The sequence below is a fragment of the Mesocricetus auratus genome, unplaced genomic scaffold (genome assembly GCF_017639785.1).
Source record: "Mesocricetus auratus isolate SY011 unplaced genomic scaffold, BCM_Maur_2.0 Super-Scaffold_100676, whole genome shotgun sequence".
NCBI lineage: Eukaryota > Metazoa > Chordata > Mammalia > Rodentia > Cricetidae > Mesocricetus > Mesocricetus auratus.
Window position 1 is genome coordinate 159,242,036 of NW_024429266.1, and position 27,822 is coordinate 159,269,857.

General features: G+C 39.1%; 1 protein-coding gene and 1 long non-coding RNA gene across 3 annotated transcripts in view; one reads left to right on the forward strand and one right to left on the reverse strand.

Moving 5' to 3' along the window:
• The window catches only part of Mdfic2 (MyoD family inhibitor domain containing 2), a 107,631-nt gene extending 104,109 nt beyond the window's left edge, over positions 1–3,522 (reverse strand). Inside the window, exons 1-2 of the mRNA XM_021227826.2 lie at positions 3,418–3,522; positions 2,757–2,844 (exon numbers count right to left, since the gene is read on the reverse strand). Coding sequence (XP_021083485.1) covers positions 2,757–2,844 — 88 coding nt within the window. The 5' untranslated portion in view covers positions 3,418–3,522. The remainder of the gene's footprint in view (positions 1–2,756; positions 2,845–3,417) is intronic.
• LOC110341078 overlaps positions 1–27,359 on the forward strand; it is a 235,200-nt gene extending 207,841 nt beyond the window's left edge. For both annotated transcript variants that reach the window (XR_002382971.1, XR_002382972.1), the window contains 2 exons: positions 26,064–26,172; positions 26,639–27,359. This is a non-coding gene — a long non-coding RNA (uncharacterized LOC110341078). The remainder of the gene's footprint in view (positions 1–26,063; positions 26,173–26,638) is intronic.
• The last annotated feature ends 463 nt before the right edge of the window (positions 27,360–27,822 follow it).

Genomic DNA, 27,822 nt, shown 5'->3' on the forward strand with positions numbered 1-27,822 from the left:
TGTAATTCATCAGTCTACAAGTTTTAGTATGACCCAGATCCTTCTCAACTCAGTCTATAGGATGGGCACAACTCTATTGCAGAGTAGGTTGTATTAGGAAACAAACATAAGAGCACAGTTAACCTGATAAAACATGTGCAGCATTTATGAATACAGACATTTCCAAGAGTAAACCAAGACCTCAGAAATACTGTTTTTCAGTCATGTTTTTAAAAACAGAAATAATAGACCCTCATCCTTCATGTGAAGCACACAGGCTAACACCAACAAAAGAAATAAGGCCTGTGATGGCTGAGCAGCAAGCCATGGCCACAGAGGTGGGAAGCAGCTGAGCTGAGATTTAAAGCCATGGATGACTGCTTTTAGATGCTGTATTCTTTATGCTGAGCCCATTAGTGCCCCCCTCAACCTTCTTTTTTGCCAACCCATACACTTTTTCTTAGCAGCAAAAATGAAAGACATTTATGTTCGAAACTAACTCATCCTGATAATTCCCAATTAAGATGTTGTCATCTAGCATCTGGCTCCATTTCCTTTTATGAAATATTGTAAACATAATTTGAGTATAGCTTAAATGAAGTGTCCAAATGGGATAAAAACAGGTCACCTGGGAAATTAGATCTTATAGATTACAAGAATTCAATGCCTAAGTTGTACTTAATGGACATAGTTTTTTAAAGAGAATTCTTTGGAAATGATTGGTGTATTGGTTTCATCATTATTTCTACCTAAGTCTACAGTGTGGAACAATTAAAATCAAACTAACTAATATGAACTTCATGTTATACAGTAGCAAAAGCCAGCTTCAGCTAACAGACTTAACATTCACAAGAAAAACCTGGGGGTGGGTCTTTGACCCAAGTTCATATTTTTCCCTTTATCTTGTTTTAGAGAGCTTGCATACAAAAGATTTTGGGGGTAAAATATATCAGAATTTTCTGACCCTGAAACTTTTTTAGTAAATTATTTCAAAAATACTTTATATGACTATATCTGAAATACAATCTCTGGGGTGTGTATGTGTGTGTGTGGGGGGGGGGGATAAGAGGGAAGAAAAGGTGGGGGGAGGGAGTGCGGGAAGTGGGAAGCAGCCAAAAGTTGGTGTTGGTTGTCATCTTTGATTACTCTGTGCCTTAAGTTTTGAGACAGGGTCTCTCATGGAACATGGAGCTCACTGGTTCTGCTATTCTGGCTATGACAAGCAATCCTCCGGAGGATCCTCCTCTTTCAGGTTCCTCAGCACTGAGATTGCAGGCATTTGTCACCATGCCTTCTGATATAGGTATCAGAAATCCAAACTCTGGTTCTCCTGCTTGCATGACAAGCACTTGACCAAACCTTCTCCCTGGCCTCTTAAGGAGTCTCTTAAGTAAATAGTAAATAGCCCTTACTATTCCTTGATTATTGCCCAATTAGATAAAAGAAATTATTAATTTTTAGTTGAATGCTCTGAAAATGAGGGTGGAGGCAGGGTGGGATTAAGGATAAAGCACATGATGACGGTGTGTGTTGGCACTGCTTTAGATACAGTGGACAAACATTCTTTAGGGAGCACATTCCATGCTTATAGGTGACTACACCATCTTTTCCCCTTAGCCTGGTGAGGTGATGGTTAAATCCATGTACTGTCAAGTTCTATAACCTGGGATCCTGTCCCAGCTCTCACACATCCTGATGTTGCAAGTTTAGGCAAGTTCCTTAGACTCTTTAGGGCTCAGTTTTCTCATTGGTGAGTTATTGACAATCACTGCTTCATAGGGTGGTCAGGATGATTCAGCATCAACACCAATAAATGCCAATAAACACATCAGTGTGGTTAATGCCATCAATATTGTCTTGGGATTGTATCATCTTCTCAACTTAGTCCTTAGACTCTTCTGTGACCTTATAAAGCAAAATCTGTTCCTTAGTAACAGAACAGCTCAATGGCATTATGAGAAAGACGCATATTCTTATTTAGATAAAATATCAAATTGGGTTCTTATAAGAGGCCTGAAGATGTCCATAAAAAAAAAAGCTGTAAAGAGATTCCTTCTAGTAACTAATCACGAGCTTGGACGTATTTTCAGAAACAGCGCTAATTTGTACTCATCAAAGGAGAACATATTGATTTGTGTGTGTATTTCAAGCAGTGCTCTTACGCATGTTGGTCCTGTGGTCGCAGCACCCTCCTCTGGGGACAGTGGCTTCTTTAAACTGCAGTGAATGGTGATTCTATTTGTAGGCATTCTTGCCGACAGCACACCTTCCTTTCTGTGGTGATTATTGCATCCTCATATTACACTGTCTTTTTGGAACTAAGATACATCTCCAGCCCAGCCAGCCCCTCCAGCCCCTCACAAACAGTGGTTCTCAATGTTCCTAATGCTATGACCCTTTAATATAGCCCCTCATGATTGGTGAACCTCCCACCCCCCATAAAATTATTTCACCACTACTTCATAACTGTAATTTTGTTACTGTTATGTGAACCCAAGGGGTTGCGACCCTCAGATTGAGAACCACTGCACCACAGACTATGGTAAGTCTTTTGAACCATGAAATCTGTTTGCTGCAACCCAAAGACTATAGAACAATTTCAGTACTGAAGAGGCTCAGACTGCAGCTCCGGTCACATATGTATAATGACAGAAAGGCAGAATGCTGGTCTCATTTGAACTCCGGGGACATGCTTGCCCCTCTCGACCCATCTTCTCTTTGTAAGCGAATAGCATTTTTACAGCAGTAGAAGCAAATTCCAGAAGATGGTGACTTACCTTCCTTTAACCAAGGAATGTCATTTTTGTCATTTTCAAAATGTTCAGCTGTTCTTCCTTTTATCTTTTCCAACTCAGTTTCTGACATCTGAAGGGGGAAACAGAATGTGTAATGTCAGAAATGCATAGAGACCACAAATGGTGAGCACAGTTTTATGTTTGGAGATGCTTGACATATTACGGAAAATTTCCTGTCTGCTGTGTTGGGAGCATCATCTCAGGGCCTTCCTTCCCTTTGGTCCGCTTGGGTTATTTAAAACCCTGACATGGAGAACTGAACTCTATTGTACAGTACTTCAGAGCTCTGCAGCAAAGCCTGCTATAAGATGCTAGAGCTCTTGGATATAAGTGAATAGCAGATTCCTAACCAGACTCAGATTTGTCACAGATAAATAAGCATTTGGTTACTGTTTAATTCCTTTCCATGTCACATAGAAAGGTGGGCAAAAATGTAAAACACAAAGATACAGAGAACAATCAAATACAATAGGTACTTTTCAGGAATATGTTGGCTGGAGGAAGAGTCTTCCTACATAAGCTAGCCTGAGTCCGGAAAGTATCCAGGAAGCCTTTTGCTCCTCACCTTCAAAGCAGAGCCCTGGACTTTCAGTGCTTGCTGGCTATCCAGGCTCTTCCCAGTTCAGCACTCCCAAGTGCTTACCTGTGTGTTGCAGAAGGAGGAGGCCAGAGGTGTGGGACTAGGGTGCGGTGTGCTGCAGCCTCCCTTGTCTCTGGGTGTCCAGCATTCCTCTATCCTGGCAGCACTGAGCACACAGGCAAACACACTCCCTCCCTGGGTGGTGCTAGATTTGTATGGTTGCCAGAAGCATCCAACTTGCGGCTGAGAGTTGTTTTTTGGTTTTTTTTTAAAGGTAATATAAAGCTTGTGGTTTAAAACAATAAAACCTCCTCCAAGCTAACACTTATTTAAAATGACACTCTACCAAGCAGGCTAAGAACAAAGAATTCTTTTCAAATGCATCGAGTGGCTCCCAACCCCTTCCTTCCTGCCCACCATTCATTACTTAGTATTAATATTAAAAGGTGCCGAAAGAACATACTGAAAACATATACACAAACTATTTAGTTTGAAAGAGAGACATCCAAAGCTGAATTCCCTAGATGTTCATTCTCTGGCTGATGTTTTGAAAATCATTTTTATCCCTAACATTTTATAGGCAGTAAGAAAACACTGAAGTTTTGATTTTATCATTTACAGATATTTTAAAAAGGATTTGGAATGACATCCCAAAGAGCATTAGTCATTACATTCTTAGGTAAGGACAACACCGTTTTAAATGAAAGATAAAAACCTAAATGTGTAGCCCTTGAGTATACATGATAAATAATTCACCTTCCTGAAAGATGACTTTTTTGTGGCAGTATTTGGTTTGTATCTCAAAGCAGTTGGCCCTCTCTGATGTATTTGTCTGACACAGATGTTATCTGATTGTGTAGTAGTCATTTCTCCCACCACCCAAAATTTACTTCTTCATTCCCTCTGCTCTTTGTCTTACCATATTTAAAACTACCTTGCCCAGCCAATTTTCACACAAATGCCTCCTTTGGTTCCCTCCTTTATGAGTAAGATAGATTTCAGACCACTTAGACAACTAGAGAAAGCCTTAAACCGTAGGATTTCTCTATGTGGTTTTTCCACCCAAGATCCATATTCTTTAGAAAGGTCAAAATCTACACCAACTCAATGGTGTGGTTGCTGTTTTGTCATTTACACTCCTAAATACATTTCTTCACAGCGTTCTCTCACCCCCCCGTTAGTTACCAGGGAGAAAAAAACCACACTGAGTTGGGTGTCTGTCGAAGCAGGATATCGATTTATTCCAACACACAGGAACTTATATAGGACTGAGGTAGGGGATGGGAATCTTGGGATAGGGTAAGGTGACTTGAGGAGTTAAGGGCCAATAGTATTCCACCAAGCAGGCAGGTAGCTAGGCAGGGAGCAATCTTGCATCAGATCTAGCTGAGTCACCCCCACATGGAGGTTACAGGTTAGAGACAGGTTGCTAAACTCTAGCCAGGCTCAGGAGGTTACACTGGGCCTCACATCCAAGCCTTTCTTAGGCCCAACACTCTACCTGGGTAATGAAGTCTGATTTGGACTAGGATTTTAGTATTTTGAGCTGGGCTTGACCTTGGAATAAATGAGCTGAGCCAATGATAGCTCCATGCCTGAGAATAAAAGTAAACAAGTTGTTTGAAGCAATCAGGGCAGACTTGGAAACATAATCAAATCTGAAGCCTCAAAGTGACAGGCCAACCTCAGATGTCACAGGGACCTAAGATCTCATCAGAATCCAATGCAAACAAACTCATTTGTTTGTTTGTTTGTTTGCTGATTTACCAGTATGGAGATAACACGAGCATTCTCTTGCAATAGTTCCTTTGTTTAGACTCAATAGTTCCTTTTGTTTCGCTTCAAAAATGTGATCCAGAAATAGAATCTTTGAGGACAAGTTGTCTGTCCATCAGAAGGCAGATTTTGCCAAGAACAAAGTATTTAAGATGATCACATTTCAAGCTCTGGTTCCAGTTAGAATAGGATTGGATGTAAACCCCTAGCCTGAGGACCTCCAACTGTCAGGTTCCACCCACAGAACATTCTAACTGCCCTAACAGCTGGACCCTGGCCCCAACATACAGAGTAAGAAGCCCAAGCTCTGGAACTTAAAAATCCCACCTGACTCCCCAAGAAAAGTTATATAAACCCTGTCTTCTGCTCAGTTCTCTGCTGCTTCTCACCCAAGTGGAGGCAGCCACTCTCCTGTTTTTCCCCCCTCCCAATAAATCTTGTGTGAGGTTTGTTGTGTAGAATGACTTTGCCAGAGCATTCTCTGGCTCCTGACTGCCAGGATACTTTTCCATCTGAGCTATAACACATTGAGTGCATGTAAAAAGTGGCATTTTAACCAGCAAAACAACAAAATCACCTGTGACTTTTTTATTGCCTAAGAACATGCTGCATTATCATTTAGTATTGCTAGTAAAGCAATGAAACTGCCTATGTAACTCAAGAATATCAGTCACTGTGTCACCAACTTACATTATTGAATTTGAGGACTATAATTTGCAGAGTAGAGTCTGTGATGGCTAATCTTGGTTGTCAATTTTACTACATCTGAAGTCAACTAAGCCCTAAGACGTTGGGCATGCCCATGATGAGTTTTCTTGATTGGACTATTTAAGGTGGGAAGATATGTCCTAAATTCAGGTCTTTAAGGTCAGAAGACCCACTGTGAATCTGGACCAAACCTTTTGATGGCAGCCCTCACAGAAGGACGTGGAAGAAGAAATACTTTTGTTTTCTCTCATTACAAAGTTCATTTATTTCACTGTTGAGGCATTCCCTCTCAGGTATGAGAAATTACCTCTTCAAGATTCCAACATAGACTGAAGACTAGATGAGACACCCATTCTCATAGGTGAAAAAAAATGCCTAATTCTTTTTTTTTTCTTTTCCTTGGAGAGATAGCCATTGTTGGACTATTCAGATCACAGCCTATAAGCCACTCTAATAAATCATATACATATAAATATATATGCATGTATATTCATTCTATCATTTCTGTTCCTCCAAAGTACCTGGATTTATCATAAAAAGCTCTTTGAAAGTTTTGAGGGTTGAATCCATACAAACACAAACATAATATTATAGAATGGTGTTCTTTGAAGGTGTACTTTCTACTACAGATTATAATTGCTAGTATTTAGTATAATTTAAAAATAGTCAATAGCCACTAAAATACCTAAGACATCTCACTAAACAATGATGTTTAATAATTCTCTCTGGTCTTTCATGTCCTTGGTACAAGAATCTACATGGAGTGGCAAAATAGTCATCCAAAATGTCAAGGAGAAAAGGAAATGACCCATGACTGAATAGAACTCCCTATTTGCTACATAGACTCTTAAGGGACAGAGAAATTTAATACCACAAAGCAAAGCAGAGCAAGGGTTTGGAGCAAGGGTTTAGAACACACTTAGCTTATTAGAAGTGAAACAATAACACTCAGGATATAAATTGCCATGTTTTGCCTGGCATTGGTGGCACACGCCTTTAATCCCAGCACTCGGGAGGCAGAGGCAGGCGGATCTCTGTGAGTTCGAGACCAGCCTGGACTACCAAGTGAGTTCCAGGACAGCCTCCAAAGCCACAGAGAAACCCTGTCTCGAAAAACCAAAAAAAAAAAATTGCCATGTTTTATCTTTCTTCCATTATAGACCATTAAACAAAAACACTTACTTTGGCCAAATTATTTTTTAAAATTTTTTATTTAAGTTATTCACATGTCAATTCCAGGTCCCTCTCCCTCCCCTCTCCCACCCTCCCAGCCTACCCAACTTCCCACCCAATTCCCACTCCGTTCCCCAGAGAGGGTAGGACCCTCCATGGGGGATCTCCAGAGTCTGTCATTTCATTCAGGGCAGGGCCTAGGCCCTCCCCTAAGAGTCCAGGCTGAGAAAGCATCCCTCATTGTAGGATGGGCACCCAAAGTCCATTTGTATGCCAGGGATAAATACTGATACTACCCAAGGCCCCATAGATTGCCTAGAATTCCTCACTGACACCCACATTCAGGAGGTCTGGATCAGTCCCATGCTGGCCTCCCAGCCATCAGTCTGTGGTTCAAGAGCTCCTCCTTGTTCAAGTCAGCAAATTATTATTATTATTATTATTATTATTATTATTATTATTATTATTTGGTTTTATGAGACAGGGTTTCTCTGTTTTGGAGGCTGTCAGTCCAGCCTGGCCTCGAACTCACAGAGATCCGCCTGCCTCTGCCTCCCGAGTGCTGGGATTAAAGGCGTGCGCCACCAACGCTCGGCAATTATTTTTATATAGTTATTTTCTTTAACTTAAATCCTTGATGAGAAATATTATAATGTTATAAATTATGTTATAAGTCTTATAAAAGTAACTGCATTTGACACTTGCCTCAAGATGCATGGTTTCCCTGGGGCTTATACCATACGTTCTTTCCTTCTCATGATCCCTTAGGGAAAGCGTTGTTACTCTTCAAGTTATGTATAAGCATATGGAGTCAATCCATACCTGCCTTCTTTCTTAGTGCCTTCTCTGTAATGTATACCATTGTGATATGTTTCAGACTTGTAAATGTCATAACCCCATAAGAGATGTGTGTATATAGTTGATTTTCTCATAGAGAAACGCAAAGAAAAAGTTTTAAAAATGTTTATATTGTCATAATTTCTGGTTGTCATCCTTCCTTCCCTAGGTGGGAATTTTCATCTGATGCCATTTTTCTCCATCCCAAAGACGTTTCTTCAATAATTTCTTGAGAAATTCCCTTAGATCTCATTAATCTAAAGATGTCTTTAGGTTGCTTTCCTTCATAAAGGATATTTATTCCTTATATTGATTGTTTTTGCTTTCTTTTTTTTTTTTTTTTTTGGTCCTTGGAACTGAATTTAGGACCCCATGAATACTAGCAAGTGCTAAGTCTTCAAGCTCTCTCCCCGGCCTTCTTTTACTTTCTGAGACAGTCTCATTAAATTGCCCAAGCTGGTGTGGTATTCTCTCTTATTCCAGAGTGATCTCCAGCTTCAGCCTCTTGGGGAGGTGGGGTTATAGGCCTGTGGCATCAGGCCTTGTTTAGATATTTAATTCTTGATTGTCAGGTATGTTTCCTTTCTTGTTTTACAGTCTTTCTTTTGCATTTTTTTGTTCTCTTCATCACTCTCTTATACTTTTCCCTTCTTAGATCTACCTCCCGTTTTCTTTGTTCTTTGTGTATTTTTAATTGTTGTTTTTAGTAGCTTTATTATACAGTGTTTAGGGGAATCTCTCATTTTTCATATGTTTTTATTGTTTGCACTCTGCTGAGATATTAGGCTCTTTATATCGATATTTGGAGCGTCTGGCTAATTATTTCTTCAAATACTGTTTGTTTTGTTTGTTTATATGCTTGCTTTTTGTTGTATCAGCTCTCCCTTTGATATCCCAATTATATACATGTTAGACGACTTAATATTTTCACACAGGTCCCATAGTTTTTTACTTCTCTTTGTTCTTCAGATTAAATAACTACTGATTTGCCTCTGTGTCTCTAAACATTTCTTTCTGAAGTCCCCTATCTACCATTAAGAGCAGCTGGCATCATTTTGTTGTTGTTTTAGAATTTCCCTGTAGTCTTTGGTATAATTCCAACTTTTTTTTGGTGGTTTCTCAATGGCATTTATTATCACCACCTTTTTCTTTTTCTTTTCTTTTTTCTATCTCTTTCTTTTTTAAATTTAAGTTAGAAACAAGTTTGTTTCACATGTCAATCCCAGTTCCCTCTCCCTCCCCTCCTCCCCATCCCTCCCCACCAGGCTCCCCAGTCCCCCACCCAATCTACACTCCAATCCCCAGGGAGGGTGAGGCCCTCCATGGTGGATCTCCAGAGTCTGTCATGTCATCCAGAGTAGGGTCTAGGCCCTCCTTCAAGAGTTCAGGCAGAGAGAGCATCCCTCATTGTAGGATGGGCACTCAAAGTCTATTTATACACCAGGGACAAATACTACCCAAGGCCCCATAGATTACGTAGGCCTCTTCACTAACACCCACATTCAGGGGGTATGGGTCAGTCCCATGCTTTCCACACAGCCATCAGTCTGGGGTCCAAGAGCATCCCCCTTGTTCAGGTCAACTGTTTCTGTGGGTTAAACCACACCACCTTTTTCTTTATCTTCTTTATTTTACTAATAAAGTCATCATCTAAGGGCTCTAACATCCTGGTCTACAATCAACTGCTTTTTATTAATGTTATTCATTTCCCTTCTTAAAAAGTGATGCATTTTTTCATTGTCAGATGTCAGTTTTTTTTTAAATCTGTATTTTAATCTGCTGATGCTATCTAGTTTGAACCATGCTGTGTCCATTGTATATATATTGAACTAGTTTCAGTGAGGTAAATTGATGATGTTATATTTCAGTCCTCTCAAACTTGGCTCTAGTATTTTATATTTTAAGTTCCTTACTTCTCTTAGTGTTGGGATTCAGTCCATGTTCTATGATCCGACTACTATAGAAAGACATTTACTTACTCAAATGTCAACTAAATGCCCCTAAAGCTCAGTGATTTGGTGGATCTAGAGAACCTGTGAGCTTCATATTAACCATGGCATCTGTGTTCATAGGTGCCATATCTTGGGAGGCTTTTCTAAAGGTTTCATCAATTGTGTGAGTATCCCATCCCTTTATGTGGGAAGCATGCCTCCTGTCTGCCTTGTGGGGCTCCAAACTATAGATCCAATCTATAGATGATCCACAACCTATCTCCAGTCTCCTTATTCTTTCTTCAGCAGGTCTATGGCTCCATTTATATTGTACTTACCCATAGTGAAAGGAAATGATGTCAGGTTAAGACCTGGCATCTGTTGTGTTTTCCAGTAAAAATATCTTCTTCCTATGTTTGGGCTCATCTTGTAAGTAGAGGTATAAGCCATGTGCCATTTATTCCAGCATGATCAATTGGAGAATATGTCTCTGTAATTAAATGAAACCTTAAGCAACAGGTTCCTTAGCTTTGAGATTCCAATCCTGCCTGAAGTTTATAAAAGAATCAGTAATTTTGAAAGTGAACCCTTCTTATAAGTACCAAAGAGTTGTGGTGCCAATTTAACCATAAATTATACACAGAATAAATTTTTGCTTAAAAGTAGTATTTAAGCTACTTAACTCACCAATTAAATGCTGAGAAAGAAGTAGCAGAGTAAGAATGTAATTCAAGAAAAGATGTATCAGTATGGTTTAAATATTGGATGGTCATTTAAAAGGGACTTGGTGTATTATTATCTTATGCTTAATCCTGGCAGTATGAGGATAGTAAGATCCCTGGATAGTCTTTACTCATTTCTTAGAAGTACTTTGATGAATTTCAAGGGTTATAAAGCAGTGCTTTTGGTGAGACCTTCTATGGGGGATCATCAAAATCTATCACATCATTTGAGGTGAGAGTCTAGGCCCTCCTCCATGTATCTGGGCTGAAATAGTATCCCTCCATAGAGAATGTGCTCCCAAAGTCCATTTGTGCACTAGGGATAAATACTGGTTCCACTGTTAGAGGACCCATAGCCTGCACAGGCCCCCCCAACTGGCACCCACATCCAGAGGGTTTGGTTCAGTCCAATGCTGGTTCCCCGGCTTTATGACTGGAGTCAGTGTGCTCTCCCTAGGTCAGATCAGCTGGTTCTGTAGGTTTCTCCAGCACAGTCTTGACTGCTTTGCTCATCCCTCATCACTATTTACACCTGGATTACAGGAGTGTGGCTCAGTGCTTAGCTGTGTGTGCCTGCTTCTGCTTCCATCAGCTACTGGATGTAGGCTTATCAGGGGGCCTTGTTTGGTCTTATGTTAGCTCCCCATCTGTTAGACTAGGTTCCATGAATTCCCACTCTCTCTGGTCAGCTGTTTCTGCAGGTTTTCCCAGAGTGGTCTTGACCCCTTTGTTGGTCACTCCTCCCTTTCTGAAACTGGATTCCAGGAATTTGGCTCAGTGCTTAGCTGTGGATCTCTGCTTCTGTTTCTATCAGCTACTGGATAAAGGCTCGGGGATGGCATTTAAGTTAGTTATCATTCTCATTATAAGAGAAGGGCATTTTAGGTAGTCTCTCCATTGCTGCTTAAGTTCCTAGCTGGGGTCATCCTTATGGATCTCTGTACAATTCTCTAGTGTTAGATTTCTCTTTAAACCTATAGTGGCTATTGCTGTGTCTCTTTTCTTGTTCTCCTCTATTCCTCTCCCCCACTCAATCTTCCTGATTCCTCATTGTAGGAAACACGGGAGGATGGAAGGGAAAGGGAACAGGGAGATTGATATATAAAATGATAGTTTCTAAATAAAAAGAGAGAGAGAAAAGAATATCCCGCCCCCCCAAAAAACAACTCTCTCTTTCTGTTTTCTGTCTATCATCTATCTATCTATCTATCTATCTATCTATCTATCTATCTATCTATCTACCTATCTCCCCCCCCCTCTCTTTCTTTTTTTCTTTCTTTCTCTCTTTCTGTGTGTGTGTGTGTGTGTGTGTGTGTGTTGGTATGTATTAAAGCTAGGGCCTTATACATGCTAAATGCACACCCTACCACTGAGTCACACTCTAATTCATTTATACCTACAGGAACTCTCTGCATGACACCTGTTATTGAATTATCAGTGACAGATAAAAGCATTTACATAAAAAGTTGAGGTGAAAGCATCAAAGCAACAGTATACTTAGGGTATTCAAAACAACCTAAATCACCTGGAAAGAGGAACTCTCAACTGAGGAATTACTTCTATCTGACTGGACTATGTACATTTCTGTGAGGCATTTATCTTAAAGCTAATTTGATGTAGGATGTCCAAGCTCACTCTGTGCCATAGTTTCTAGGTAGGTGGATCTGGGATATGTAACAAAGATAGCTGAACACTAGCAGAAAGAACAAGCAACTAAGTAGAATTCCTCCAACGTCTCTCTTTTTATTCATACATTGAGTTCCCTCAGAGATTCACTGTTATCTATAAGTGTGGAACGAAATAAATCCTTTCCTTCTCAAGTTCCCTTTGGTTGGTGTTTTGTCGCAGCAAACAAAAAAGCAAGATAGAAGGGTCTCCATAAGAGATGTCATTTGTGGTTGCAACTAGAGGACATAAGCAGAGTTAATTAAGGGTTTCTGACATTGAGAGAATACCCTAGAAGCTAGCGGGAAGTGCTCCACAAATGAAGATCTCCAATGACAGGTGACCTTCCTGGGCTATGCAGGGGTGAAGGGTCAAGCAATGCAGAATAGTACTGATCTCAAAGGGTTCTTTTTAGATGAAAGAAACTGACAACTTGAATCTGAAAAACATTTTTCCTGTCATCCATAGAAATAAGGGATCAGTTGTTCAATTAACACCAGTTATAGAGATTTAATAATGCATGTTGTTCTGCATAAATCTAGGATACTTGAAGACTTTTGAAAATATAAAATGTAAGCATTTTGAAAGAGTTGGGTAATTAGGATTGCGCAGTAGAGAACATTGTTCCCTCTTCAAAATGTGCTTTCGTGAGTTGGCGTTCCAAATCACTTTGCAATTATTTATTAATAAGGTGGTATTGATTTACAAGGTTGCTACTCTGCAGTCTTTTGCTAAATTTTCAGTAATAACTTAATTATGTAAACTAATAGCTGTTATTGACAGGTATGAAGATGCTTAGAGCGACATGCTTTTTAAGCAGCATGACCTGTCTGAACAGTTTACCCAACTGTTACCATCTGGAGCTGCAGGTGTTTGGGGGTCACATCTCTTGTTTGCTTGTCACCTCCTGTCAGGTCCTTTCTCATCTCCTTGACTGTCTTTGCATTTATAACTCCAGATCTTAGCTACGCAGGACAGATAACCAAAATCTTTCTCAGAGAATACTTGATCTTCCAGTAACATCAGTGAAATGTACCTTTTTTTTTAATCCCAAGAAGGTAAGAAAAGGAAAAAAGGGGCATGTTATCTTGATCAGTCTTTTCTCTCGACCACCTCTCATGGGTCAGCCACAAAGCCAGGATATTTAAATATATTGAACTTCAAATACAATCTCAGTTTAGCAGGACTTTCGGATCCAAAAGAAAACTCTAACATTTGATCAGCTATTCACAAATGGTGTCTTTGTGTCCTTTAAAGAACTATAAAGCAAATAAAAAAAGTGTAAGCAGTTTTATTTGATGTTATCAGAGATAAAATAATTCTTTGAAGAGCTTCGAGACTAATTGGAAAAGAACATCGCTATGTTCCTAAATTATTAATTTAATAAAGCTGAAGCCACACAGGACCTATATATGTAATGCCACAGTACTGAGAGAATACACAGTTGTGGATGTTGTACAGATTACAAGGGAAAAGGATACTTATAGACAGGAGAGGACTTAATAAGCGAAGATTTAAAAAACCCATAACAATTGGATACAGAGATGTGAGACAACAGAGGTGACTAACAGAGAAATTGTTCCTTCCTAAAATTACATTTAAAGCAGAATTTCTTTCCTTCTGAGATAAACAGCAAAGTGTAAGATTCTGTTTCTTGAATTATGAATTTCCTCTAAGCTGTATAGGACATAAAAGGAAAAACGGTCCTTTTTCTCCCAAATCTAGTTTTAAGTTAGGAAAAAATGTTAGTGTGAGCTGTTTTGTCATTGTAAAAGATAAAACGAAAGTCCCATGTTGCACTAATAAAAACCAGGACTGTGATTCCCACACTGGTGTTAGGGATGGTGAGCTTATGAAACTGAAAGGGGAAATGTCTACATTGCCAACTTCTTCCAGTTACAGACTGCTGTGAGAAGTTGTAGATTTGCCAGGCTAGTCTCTTCATTACATGCCATGGATCTTCTTTTTGCCAACCCTTTCCCAACTTGGGAGGCATGGCTGAGTGATGTCTTAAGGCTGCCCCATGAAATAGAATCGGCTGTAGACTACAAAACTCTAGGGTGCATAAATAAATTTGCAAGAGAGTGACCATACTTCCCACACATCCATTCCTTACACATTGACGGTAAAAAAATAAAAAAAAAAGAAAAGAAAAGAAAAGAAAGAGCTATGCAGGATAATTGTGGAGTAGATCTGAAAGGCATGAGTATCAGATTGTCTGGCTTGCTTTTTACATAGGGAGACTGAAGAAGCCCCACCTGAAACTCTTAAGCATTGTTCCTCATATGTTGGCTCATCCTACCCGTGCAGCTGTCCAGCACTGTGACCCCTTCCAGCTTCTCCATTTCCTAGATTGTGGTATATTTAGTTCCAGGATGAAGAAAATACACTTCTGTAGAGATACTCATGACACTGATTTCCCCCAATGAAGCTTTCTTTTTTTCTTTTGGCTTTTCGAGACAGGGTTTCTCTGTACTGTTTTGTAGGCTGTCCTGGAACTTGCTTTGTAGACCAGGCTAGCCTCGAACTCACAGAGATTCGCCTGCCTACTGAAGCTTTCTATGTTCAAAGTTAATCAGTTCCCAACAATGCATGCTGTTGTAACCAATCCCTTAAAATACATACCTTCTGTGATTCCACTTACTGGATAGAACCTTGATCAATGGAGTATGCCACAATGTTGAAATTTGCATATCTATGAGATTATTGCCTACCACTGCCCAGTAGCATGACACTAGAACTAGTGGTCTACAAAATGCATCTCAATTTTGGAATTGGTTCTGAGAAACTCAGTCCTTTCACAGTACTCAAAAGGGTTAACTTAAAGTTCCATTCAGGCAGCCACAGTTAAGCACAGTCATTGAATGGGATAGAACATACACAGCAAAGAACAAGGCTTGCTGAAAGCAGTAATTCAGTCCCACAAATTTCAGAAGATCTTGAACCATGTGATGAGGATTAGTTACAGATAATGTATGGGTAGGCAAGGTGTCCTGGATGAAATGGTGCCACTCACACTCACTTTATCTAGAAACTCCCTAACAGGTATTCCCAGAGGTTTTTCTCTTGGCTACTTGTATATCTGCCAAGTTCAGAGTAACTGTTAGAGTACAAATCAAAAAACACAGAGTTTAATAGTATCTAACATGCGAGATGCCCACTGAGGGGTTTAGAATATGGTCCCTATTGATAGGAGATGGGATGTCCTGTACAGGGTTGAAGATGAAGCCTGGGGCACCAGACATTCAGTTGTGTAAGGAAGCTCCTATGCGATGAAGAGCAAGTCTGTCCCAATGTGGTACCTCTATGCTGAGATGCACTTAAGTATTCCAAACGGCACCATAGATTTCTTTTTCTATTCCAATCACTCACCACTATGAGCTGTGGGTATCAACTAGGTGTGGATCTGATTAGCTGATAAAAGTTATTGCTGGAAGATTGAATAAAGCTCAACTTTCAAGTGTTCATTTACATTTCAAAAGAGAAAATAATCAACTCGATAGAGGCTCTAACTAATTGATGCTGCAAGAGAGAAAAATATATTAAAATATTTTATCAGAATAGTGATGCCATCCCCTTATATGGAGAGAAATTTTGAAGTAGTTCCTTCTTTTACAATTCTCATCCTTCAAATTCTGCCATGCCCCTAAATTTCACTCTACCATACTGCCCCCTCACAGAAGAATAAAAAAGTGTGTGGCTAATAGCACACTGACAAAAGTATCACTTTGTTCCTCTGTAAGTAGCATTTATAAATATGGAGGTAATGCTTATGAAAATCTAGTAGGTACCTCAAGTCGCAATTTTTTTATGCAATTTTCCCTTCCTTTCTGTTTGTGACAGCAAACTTGCCTTCTGACCAGACACTATAGAGCATACTGATGAAGCAACCTATGTGCACTGTGGTATATTCTTCCAGAATAAGCTCGTTTCCTTGACACCAGCCATTTGGTGTGACAAACAGTTCACATCCACGATTAACCTGCCATGTTCCTTCGTAAAGGTTTCTCCCTGTACCGTTGATATCAGTATTGGTAGCATCATCCATGGCATTCACTTCATAACAATCATAATACCTATTGAGGCATTATAGTAAAATTTTGCACAGCTGTAGGTTCTCCTTGTATGCTGAAAAGTCTGGAACATCCTATGTCAGTAGGCAATGCAGGCATCTGTGTCTGGACTCCCATATCACTAGTTGTTTTTTCCTTATCATCAACAGCCTTGCTCTTTTTGATGGAAGTGATTTTAAGCAATGATGACAATTTCACTCCATCACTTGTTTGCTCCTTTTCTCTTTAGATGGCCAGGGTAATAATCTCTTGCAGAAGTTCTACCTCGAACTGCCAGACTGATTTACTGTCTTCACAATGGGCAATCTTCTAGAAATTTATCTCCAGTAACTATTAGGCTCTTCTATTTTCAAAGGGAGAAGATACAGATAGGGTTGTTTGTTTTTCTCTTTAAGAGAAAGATTTACAAAATAAAGAAAACACACATCTAAAAACATCATTTGTGGTATAGTAGGCTGCAGAATTTGAGTAGTGTCCTCTAATGTCTGTGGACTGCCATATGAAATATCAAGACAATCATGCCAAATATGCCAAGTCACATGTGAATTTGTAACCTCAAATGCAGTTTCAATGGAATATATATTGTTTTCCCACCATTATTGAAGCTAGACAAGAAGTTGCAAGTCAAGGACTGTCTAATATTATGATCATTTCTGGTATACTATGGCCAGAGAACCCTGTTTGAATGTTGCTTTTAGCTTTCCAGAGATCATGTGACTGACTGCTTGTCTACTCTCCTGCTACATAATATGTTCTATATCATGGATCCCAACAAGGTCAGGTAAGAAGCACGCGCGCGTGCGCTCGCGCATGCGTGTGTGTGTGTGTGTGTGTGTGTGTGTGTGTGTGTGCGCACGCACGCGCTGTGTTTAGGACAACTTTATTAAGTATATATAAAGTGTAACAATTATTCATACAGGATTTAAATTGAACAAGCAGCAGTAAATCACCAGAGGGTATACGTATGGCCTGTGTGGAGATACTACACACAGTGTTAGACAAGAGCCTTGAGTATTTGCTGATTTGGGAGGTTTATTCACTTCTCTGGAGCAGTCCTAGTATTAATCTCCTGCAGATTCCAGGGGACAACTACACATATTTACATATTTGATGATGGTAATGATAAACAGTAACACAAATATTCACATCTAGTAATTATTTTATAAGGGAATTTTGCTTTCCACATACAATTAAATACAAAGAACATGATTTACAATCCTATCTTCCCCTCTCCCCATTTTAATTGAAAATAGGTTCTTCTCTCATGCAACCCATCCTGACCACAGTGTCTTCTTCCTCCACTCCTCCCAATTCCCCCTTACCTCCCCTCTCCACCAGATCCATACCCCCTTAGTTTCCCTTCAGAAAGGAGCAGGTCTCCAGGAGATAACAACCAAATATGACCAAACAAGGGACAATAGGACAAGACAATTGCCCTTACATGAAGCTGAACTAGGCAACCTAATAGGAGGAAAAGAATCCCAAGAGCAGGCTAAAGAGTCAGAGACATACCTATTCTCACTGTTAGGAATCCCACAAAAACACCATGCTAATAGTCATAACATAACAAGACCTAGTACAGACCCTTTGCAGGCCCTGTGCTTGTTACTTCAGTCTCTTTGAGCACTTAAGAGTCCTGCTTAGTTGATTCAGTAGACTGTGTTCTCCTGCTGTCCCCCATCCCTCCTGACTCCTACACCCCCACCCTCTTCTGTGGGGTTCTCTGAGGGGAGATTCTCCACATAATGTCTGGCTGCAGATATCTACACCTGCTCCCATTTGAGTCTGCAGAAAGCCTCTCATGATGACTGGACAAAGCACTGTTAAGATCCCACCTTAAAGCCGGGCGGTGGTGGCGCACGCCTTTAATCCCAGCACTCGGGAGGCAGAGGCAGGCGGATCTCTGTGAGTTCAAGGCCAGGCTGGACCGACAGCCTCCAAAACAATACAGAGAAACCCTGTCTCATAAAACCAAAAAAAAAAAAAAAAAAAAAAAGGATCGCACTTTAAGCCACTAAAACTACCAAGGCAACAAGAAGAATTAGCAGATAACCAAAGAGTCTGGCTGTGGCCAGAAGTAAATTGTGTTGAGACCTGTCTCAAGTTTGTTATATCAAGAGTTGTTCCCAGCTAGAAAAATCTGAAAGCCTGGAAGTTTCCCACAGCTGACGAGGCGGTGTGGAGCTTAGAAAAGTCAAAACAGAAAAAAATCATATGCCAGAATACTAGACAGGCCGGAAGCTGAATTGAAAGCAAGTGTTCAGATCTTCTGCTAAGCAGAAATTAGTACATACATGTAAGGAATACCGGAGTCCAGGGAGGGACTTCTGGTGCAGAACAGGAAATATGATACCCAGCAATCACACAAGGCACAGAGTAGCCAATCAGAAGTATAGCATCCTCATAGTGGAGGAACAAGAATGAAACTTCTCAGTGGTATAGAGTGACAGTGCTTGACATCATCCAGAAATTACCGTGTGCACAAAGAAGCAAGAACATTCGAAATCTCCCAGTAGCACTGTGAGAATCTGAGATAAATTTACATGCACAAGATAGATTTTAGATATTTAAGGGTTAAAAATTCAGGATTTATGTAATCTATGTAAAACAAAACAGCTGTAAAACCTGATTGCATTTTAAATAAGGAATATTGACTCGTCTTGGGCAACAGAATGAATAATCTAAATAAACAAATAAATGCTGTAATTAATATTAACTGATCGGCAGCCTAAATCAGAAAAAAATAGAAACATCAAAAGAACCTTCTGGAATGAGGAAAAAGTACTTAATGATATTAATGTATAAATGTATTATTTCACTTTAAAAGTCATATATCAAAATCACAGTGAACTAACAGTTGGGCTAAAGCTTTCATAATCCACATATTTCTTTCTATAATTAGTTATGAAACTTTGAGAACACATCAGCAATCTGATGTATATGAAAAGTGAAATTAACTATTAACATTAAATGACATAGACAAGCTGTCTTCATCATGTATCTATATTTATCTTTACAAATACAACCATTTAATATAGCATTTGCTATTCCTGGGATCTTTTATGGGTAAGAAAGATTGTTAGGAAATAACTAAGGAAAGACATATTTGTTGTTTTATGCTATTACAGAATTTATTTTTATTTTGAATATTTCAGGTGCTACACATTACAATTATGTGCTTTGATGATCTGCTACCTGAATTAACAGTGCTTGTTTGGAAGTAATGAAGGTGGTTACCAGGAGGAAAAGTGTGGAGTTTTTAATAAATATAAACTAGTAATAATTTATACTAAATAACTAATTCAGTGATATGTTTTCTTCAGGTTGTGTGAAACATTCCAAAGAGAATCTATATAGCTCTGTGAAATCCATACACATAAGCCATAAAAAGATATTTGTTATGTAGCATATGAAGGACTGAAGTAAATGAAAATTAAGTAGGTACTGTTTATCATACATAATTCATACACTGAAAAGTGAAAACAGAACATAATTACTTTTAAATTATGGTGAGTTGAAATTTTACAAATTTCCATTAATTTTGCTTTCTTTCTGGTAATAATGTACATACGTATATTGTGATGATATGAAATGAGAAAATTAAGATCCCAAGCTCCAAGCTCTTTCTTCTTTGACAAATGCTGACCAGTGAAAAGCATGGGCTCTGTAGATTATTTAAACGTACCCAGTGAATTTCACTCCACATACCAGAAGAGCTTCTGTAGCGCTGTTTATTTCTGTTCTCCTGTATAGTCTATTTTTTTCCTTTAATGTGTGATTTCTTGACAACCCTCCTATGTGGCTCAGTTGAAACTTGTGGACAGCCAGAGCTTGTGTGCAGCTTATCACATGGTGGCATCCCAGGGAGGGATGTGTGTTCCCTGTCCCTGTCTTATCAGGACAAGACTTGGGGTCCCTGATACGAGACCATAGATTTTTACCACTCTCACAAATCCAATTTATTCTATCTATTTTAGGCTTAAGCATTCCACATCACTCTCGACACTTCACTGTACTTCAGGAAAGATAAGGTAGAAAACCCAAGACACCGTGGATGGGAATAAAAGAACACTGTCTGCACACAGAGATCTTGCTGGCGAAGCACATTTAACACATGGAAATTGATAATTTGCCTACTTAAACTTTCCTAAATGGCTTGTTTATTTAAATGATAGACTGAATTGTGTTTGTATTTGTTTCTAAGAATTGTCAGCTAATGTGCACTCTTACCCTTTCTACCATTATTGAAACATTAGAGAGATAAAGTCCCATTTCTGTTCACCAAAACTGTCATATACAGATAATGGCACGATGCAGAATTTATCAAGTACCAGGGGATGATCGAAGTTAATGGAACAAAGTGGCATTAGAGTGGAATTTAGAGGTATCCCATGAGATTTGGTACAGTAAGTTCATGATTAAACTAGTATATGGGAAAGACAAAGGGGAGTTTGGCATTTATGAATTTAGCAGTAATAAGTCCTATGAATGATCTAGATGCCCAAAACCTCTATTGTTTAGATAAGTGTGAATTTTTTGCCACATTGCTCTTTCTTTTGCTATAAAAATCAAAGCGATACAGGTGAGATGGCTCACGTGGTAAAGTACATGATAACCTGAGAGACATGGGTTCAGATCCCTAGTGCTCATGTGAAAAGCTATGTGTGGTAGACAGGTCATGATCCTAGCATGAATCAGCTGAGACTGGAGGATCCCTGAGGCTCCCTGGCCAGATATTCTTCTAGATCGTGAGCACCAGATTCAGTAAGACTGTGTTACATAAAATAAAAAGAAAGTGAGAAGAGATAGAGGATGGCATCTACCATCGACCTCTAGCCTCCAAATGCACCTGAGCATAGCATACATAGCACAAACACAAGCACACACACACACACACAGACACACACACACACACACACAGCCCACAACCTCAAGGTACTAGGCACAGCAATGTAAGTCAACCCAGTAGGCTTTTTAGGGTGAATTTCTCTAACTACAAACTATTTAAAATACAAAACCAAATGTTCAAGGATGAGGTGCTTTATGTCATTGCAAATTTGTAATTTTTTTCTCTTTCATGAAAATTCCTAAATGCTCATTCAGACTGATTTGCTGATTTCATCTGCTTGTGTTCAAAGTCCCTGTCCCTCCTGGTACCATTCTTAGGTTAAGTCCCACTTGAGTGACTCAGAGGACCTCCTCTCTTCCCCTACTGCAACCTGCTATTCCTCTCAGTTTTCCTTATGGATGACCAGTGTCCCAAAACCTAGAAGTATGAGAATTACATGATACACGAGGCACCTGTCTCAGTGCCTGGCACTTGGTGAGCTGCTAATATTTCTCAGTTCATATGACTTTGTGAACTAAAATCCTTAACCAGAACTGGACTTTCCTGTTCTGCTTTTGTTGACATTATTATTTTTATTTGGCTAATCAGCTCTAAGAATTTGTGTCTGGTTTATTTGTCCACCAAAATCACTCTATGCCTTTCATTGCCACAGAATCCTCTAGATTTTATCTTCATAGGATGCTTTTTCCTTGTTTCTATGGCTACCACCCTTTGAACTCTTGTTTCAGATATTGTCTAATTGCCATTCTGTTTGCCTCTTTCTTCATTCACCCAACCCGTTTCCCAGTTTAGATACTGGACTGTCTAACACTCATCCTTTTTACAGAACAGGTAGGCAAGTGACATGATCCCACCAGAGAGACAGAGGATTGCCAGAAAGGGTTTTCTTCCACCCAAAAGGTAAATAGAAGCACACATTAAGCACTGGAATCATGTAATATACAATCATGGTTTCCTACAAAAACAAATATCTGCATGATTATACTACTAGTAATTGATGGGGGATGTCCTTCTGTATATATGTTTCTCTTATTGGTTGATGAATAAGACACTAACCAATAGAGGCAGGAAGACAGGTGGGACTAGGAGATGAGGAGAATTCTAGGAAAGGTAGGCAGGGAGAAACTTCAGAGGACGCCATGTAGTCTGCAAAGTAGTAACAGACTTGGGCATTCTCTGGTAAGCCAAGACCATATGGAAATGCGAAGATTTATAGAAATGGGTTAATGATTAAGACAGAGCTAACCAATAAGAAGCTCTAGCCATCAGCCAACAGCTTTATAACTAATATAGTGTGTGTGATTAAGACAGAGCTAACCAATAAGAAGCTCTAGCCATCAGCCAACAGCTTTATAACTAATATAGCGTGCGTGTGTTTATTTGGGGCTGGAAAGCAGCATCAGGACCAGGCAGATGAGAAAAATGCCGCTACAAGTGATAATACCTTAGTTTGTGTAAGTGTACTCTGTGAATAAAAATCACTAAATGACTCATGGCTTATAGCCTGTCTTTGTTACTAAGATTTGCAAGATTGAACAAAACTTTGAAAGAGATTCATAAGTGGCAACTTGTATACTTTTCTGTACTGGACAGTGCTGTAGGCAATTCCACTAGTCGGGAATTGTTACATTCACCCTGCTGTTACACAAGAAAACAATCTTTGTAAAAGGTGACTAGGAAGAGAAAACAATCTGCCCCTTTATTTTACTCAGTTCAAACTTTTATGTAGAACTGCAAGTCTAAATACCAGTAATTTCTTCAAATTAATCTGCCCATCTTTGAACTCCATTTTTACGAATTACCCTGAAAGGCAGAAATCCTCAGTGCTCCCTTTGGTCACATTCAGCCTTGTTTAACATCCTGTACCTTCTTCAGTTTTCCAAGTAATGGTCCCCAAGGGAAATTTGTGGATAGGGTAACTCAGAGGAGCATGTGAAGAAACCCTTACAAACTCTGCACACATAAGGGAAATGGGATGTGTATGATATTTTGTGTGTCAGTATCCCATTCCTTTCTCACTGCCTTCACTGGTTGGATAGTCACTTATCACGCAAAATAGACGTGGCTCACAGAATTTACCATCAACTCACTGTTCAACTCTTTCCAGAATAGTTTGACATATTGAAAGTCATGTGTGGCTGCCTAAGATGATTTACAGATTATATAACTTAGGTATTTTCCCCCTCACTTCCAGCGGCTTCCAGAGATGCTATAGGAGAACTGTAATGACAGATTATATAATTGCATAAGCATCCATCTGCTATTTAGGGAAATGAGTTCTTTGTCAGTGTCATTAGAAGGCATCAAAACAATAATTTAACTATATTTGACATGTATTGCACTAAAAATCAAAATTATCATCGAGGTGCTTTTAAAACTTTTAAAAATTAAATTTGTCTCTCATCATTAATAGTGACACTGTCCCTTGAAAATAGAAAGCCATGAGGTTTTTTTTTTTGAGGAAAATACATGCATGTAACCTATAAGTAAATACATGAGTATGGGCGGACAGCTCAAGACTGTGTTTCAATACTAGATATTTAAAATAAATGTGTTCTTGAGGCTGACAAGGCAGTGTTTTCCTTTCTGATATCCACCTAAATTCTGGCCCATGTTCAGTGTTGTAATAATTATTATAACTTCATAATTTGAAACTCGCATGTCAGGGTCTGTGTGTTGCTTTTTTAATATCCACAAAAACATGTAAGCTGAATCATATTTTCCATGAAGAATATTAGAATCAGTTAAGTTTCTCAGAGCTAGTGTACTCCAAAGTTAAATAGTTGGATCCACATGATGTTTATATTTTAAACACTACTCTACCACCTTTACTTATTCCCTGTGCTGTAATCAATACATTTATTTTAAAGTTTAAAAATGAAGGGTAGAGGAGAACATATTCAGCACATGGTATATGCATGCATGAAAGCATCATGTGTCACAATGTCATGCTCAGTGAATATATACAAAGATTCTTTTAAAAATTACAACAAAAGTAAAAGTATTCAGTTTCTTAAAGGAAGCATAAACTATGCAAGTGGGGCATTAAAACAACTCTACACTAACAGTTGTGGTAGTTCCTATTCAACTGGACTGCCAAGATCCTCTGAGTATGGATGTTAGCTATGTCCTTTCCTCATGGTCTACTGGCACTTCCCCCACTTACTCCAGACTGAGAAAGTGCAATGCCTCTTTTAACGCTATAATTATTCCTTCTGAAATTTTGGTCACAAGTGATATCTGTTATTTCTCTAGCTCTGAATCATATCTTTCCTTATGTTATTTTTTACTTGATTTTGCAAATCATAGCCAGTGTAATATAATATGACAATATGCTGATATGAAATCTACTTTGATATCTTATCTGCAAATCAACCATTGTGTAAACACTTGTCAGTCCCTTTGTCCTAGAATGATATGAACGACGATATCCAAATAAGAAAACACCCAGCAGAGTGCTAGTGAGGGACTCTTTGATCCCGATTGGGATATCTCCACTGCAGCTAGACTCTCTAGGTCCTGCCAATAAAGTGTGGATGCTTAGTGACTCACCTACTTCCCTTACAATGGGCTGTGAGTAGTAATGCACCAATGGGATCTTGTTCCTGACTCTTTCAGCTATCTAGCTTTTGTTGGGATTGGGGTAAGCTTATGAAAATAAACTCAAAAATACACAAAGTGTGTTCCATTTTTTTAATGGTACATGATCATAAATTTAACATATTTAAAATAAAAATATGATGGAAATACTTTAATAGCATAGATAACACTTCCCTCAGTGGAAGAATTTATTTAGAATTAACTAATTGGAGGCTGGATAATCAGAGTAGCACTTGAAGGAACACACAGCCCCTTTATTCAACCACAGTGGGACTGGCTTGTGCTGTGGCCGGGAGTGGGGCTGATACACCATAGGTACCTCAAACTTGAGCCCATTGTTACCTAGATAACTTTAAAACTATATTTGGAGTGTGCACCATAATCATGAAGTACAGAAGGTTTAGACACTGTGTTGGTAAGAAACCAATTTTATTATGGCATTGGCAAAGGGTAAAGAGACTCATTTCTCAAAAATAGGAATGTCTGTCTTGCAATTCTTCACATGATCAGAGACAAAAAAGCACTTTTGCCACTATCCCGTTATAGCTGTATCAGTCTTGAAAATAAGAAAGAAACCACAAGATAGAAGGTATTGGTCTAGGAATTCTGATATAATAGCGGCCTTGAACTTCATTAGGGATCAGCATCCCCAGCAAACCTAAAACTCTTCACAAAGGAAATCTCAAAGTGTAAGAGATTTCTATTCAAAGTCTCCATTTAAAAGAATAACTGTGTTACATACTAGCTGGCACTCAGACATACCCTTGAGCATGGATGGCTTCTGATCTTGCAGCTTGGTTTAGTAACATATATTGTGCCTGTGACTTTAGCCTGAAAATTGTAAGCAATGTCTCTCAATAGCTTAGAACATCACATCCATGTGCACAAAAGTAAACATGTGAGCAAATCCTGAGTTTTCTGAGAGCAAGGGCCAGTTTGAAGGTGTTTTACCATTTGGGTAGTTTCCTGGTAAGTTGATTGTTTGACAAGTATTCCTTATGCTGGAAGGTGTAAGATAAGTGTCACAGGGTGTGATGGTGGTTTGTTCTGAAGTTATACAAGAATGTACTTCCTTGTGAGTTCCTTCTTATACCAAGTTCCCACTCAAATACCTACCTGTCAATCTGGGAGGGTGGTGGGAGAAACTTGTGGGAGGTAGAGAAAGTTAAGCGTCAGGAAACTAACAGTTTGTCTTTCCTTTGATTGGTAAGGACAGCTCCCGCTGAAGAACAATTTTTCTTTCAAAGTGTGTGTGTGTGTGTGTGTGTGTGTGTGTGTGTGTGTGTGTGTGTGTGTGTGTGGATGTGCATGCCTGTGAGTGTGTGTGTGATATGTGAGAAGTCAGTGATGGCTCTCTCTTCCTTGTTTCTTCTAGACAGGATCTCTTCCTAAACCAGAGCTCAACCACTGGTTAGACTGGCTCTCCAGGAAACTCCCTGGATTCTCCACCTCCCCACTTTGACGGTGGCAGACTCCCACTTCTGGTAATTATGTGGGTGCTGGGAATCTATGCTCAGGGCCTCATCCTGCATGGCAAGCACTTTACATACTGAGCCATCTCCTCAGCACCTAAGATAACTATTGCTCATCACCGAGCCTTGTAAAATATAAGCAAATTCAGGAGTATGGTAGCTGAGCTGCTAAATGCCTAAAAGTATTTGATTAATTAATAATTGATTTTCTACATGCCTATACCTATTAAACCCTCATTTTTCATATGCAATATTTTTAAAAGAACAAAGCACAATGCATAGGAGTGGGAGAGAGACAAACAGACTGACAGAGACAGAAACGGAGAGAGACAGGGAGATCAGGACCCCCACCAGTGAATCAAAGATTCCTCTCCCCATGCAGAAAATTAGCTTGATTTAGAAATAGTGTCTAAGTGGGAGCTTTCCTGTCCCTCACTTCTAGATACTGAACATAGAATTGATTTCTCTGTTGTTCTAGGATGTAAGGCCCAAAGCAGACATCTTTCTCCTCTTCAGCCAAAGCTTGCAACCTTTGCAAGAGTGATCTGGAAAGCAAACACCCTGCTTGCCACTTGTTTCCCTCCTGTGTATGCTGTTTGATGGTTCAGATTCAGCGGTTCATGTTCCCTAAGGACAAACAGCAAGCAAAGCATATGAATAAATAAGTGCTCAACATTTTGAATGCATGAACTTTGTTATGCTTTTTGCAATGATGATGACAGACATTTTGCAATCGATTTTTAAGAGAGATTTTGCACCATTTGACATAATCTGATGCCGTTACTGATGTTTGAAGATTCCTGCATTTTTCCTGGGATAAAGATGTATGTGCAAACTTAAATAATGGTGGTGATGCTCTCTGCTAGTGAATCTTAGGACTATAATTCCCTTAATTGAATTCATTGATCATGCTCCCTTAAAATATTTCATATAAATTAAATACAAAGTAATACTTATTTTCTGTTCACCTTATACTTTCTGTTGTATTTTTCCCACAGATCACGTTGTATGCTCTATCTTTAAATTAATCTTTATTTTTACATAAAATTGACTTTTGTATCATTATTCTGATCTTATGAAATATTTTAATGTATAGATACTACAAATTGTGACTAAAGGAAAAATAATTTTGCCTAACACATTTGATTTTATCTTTCTCGATATATAAAGATTATTGCCATATATTTATCACATATTAATCAAAGTTTGAAGTTATTGTTAAATATATTTATTATCAAATTAATTTTATAAAGCGATGCTTCAATGAGGTAAAATTCCAATTTAATCTTTGGAAGTTTGTAATAGACTCATAGCTCTGTAACTCCCTCACAAACCTTGCTTGTTATTTAGGGCAAAATATGAAAATTGTTTAGCACTCACTTGTCATCACTCTAAGCTTTTGACAGCCATATACTCTGTCACTGAAGGTTGGGGTACAGGGGACTGAACACAAAGCTCATACATGCTCAACATGCTCTCTACCACTTAATTACACACCCAACCTTCTCCTCACAGTCTACTTAGTTTCTCCTCATACAGTCTAAACAGAATGGTAGACTAGAGGAGGTAGAAGAGCCAGAGTCAAGTGCAACTTTGGGGTGCACTAGTTAGGTGGTTGTAGGGAACATGTTCATAGCATCCTGAAACTGATGTATTTAGGAA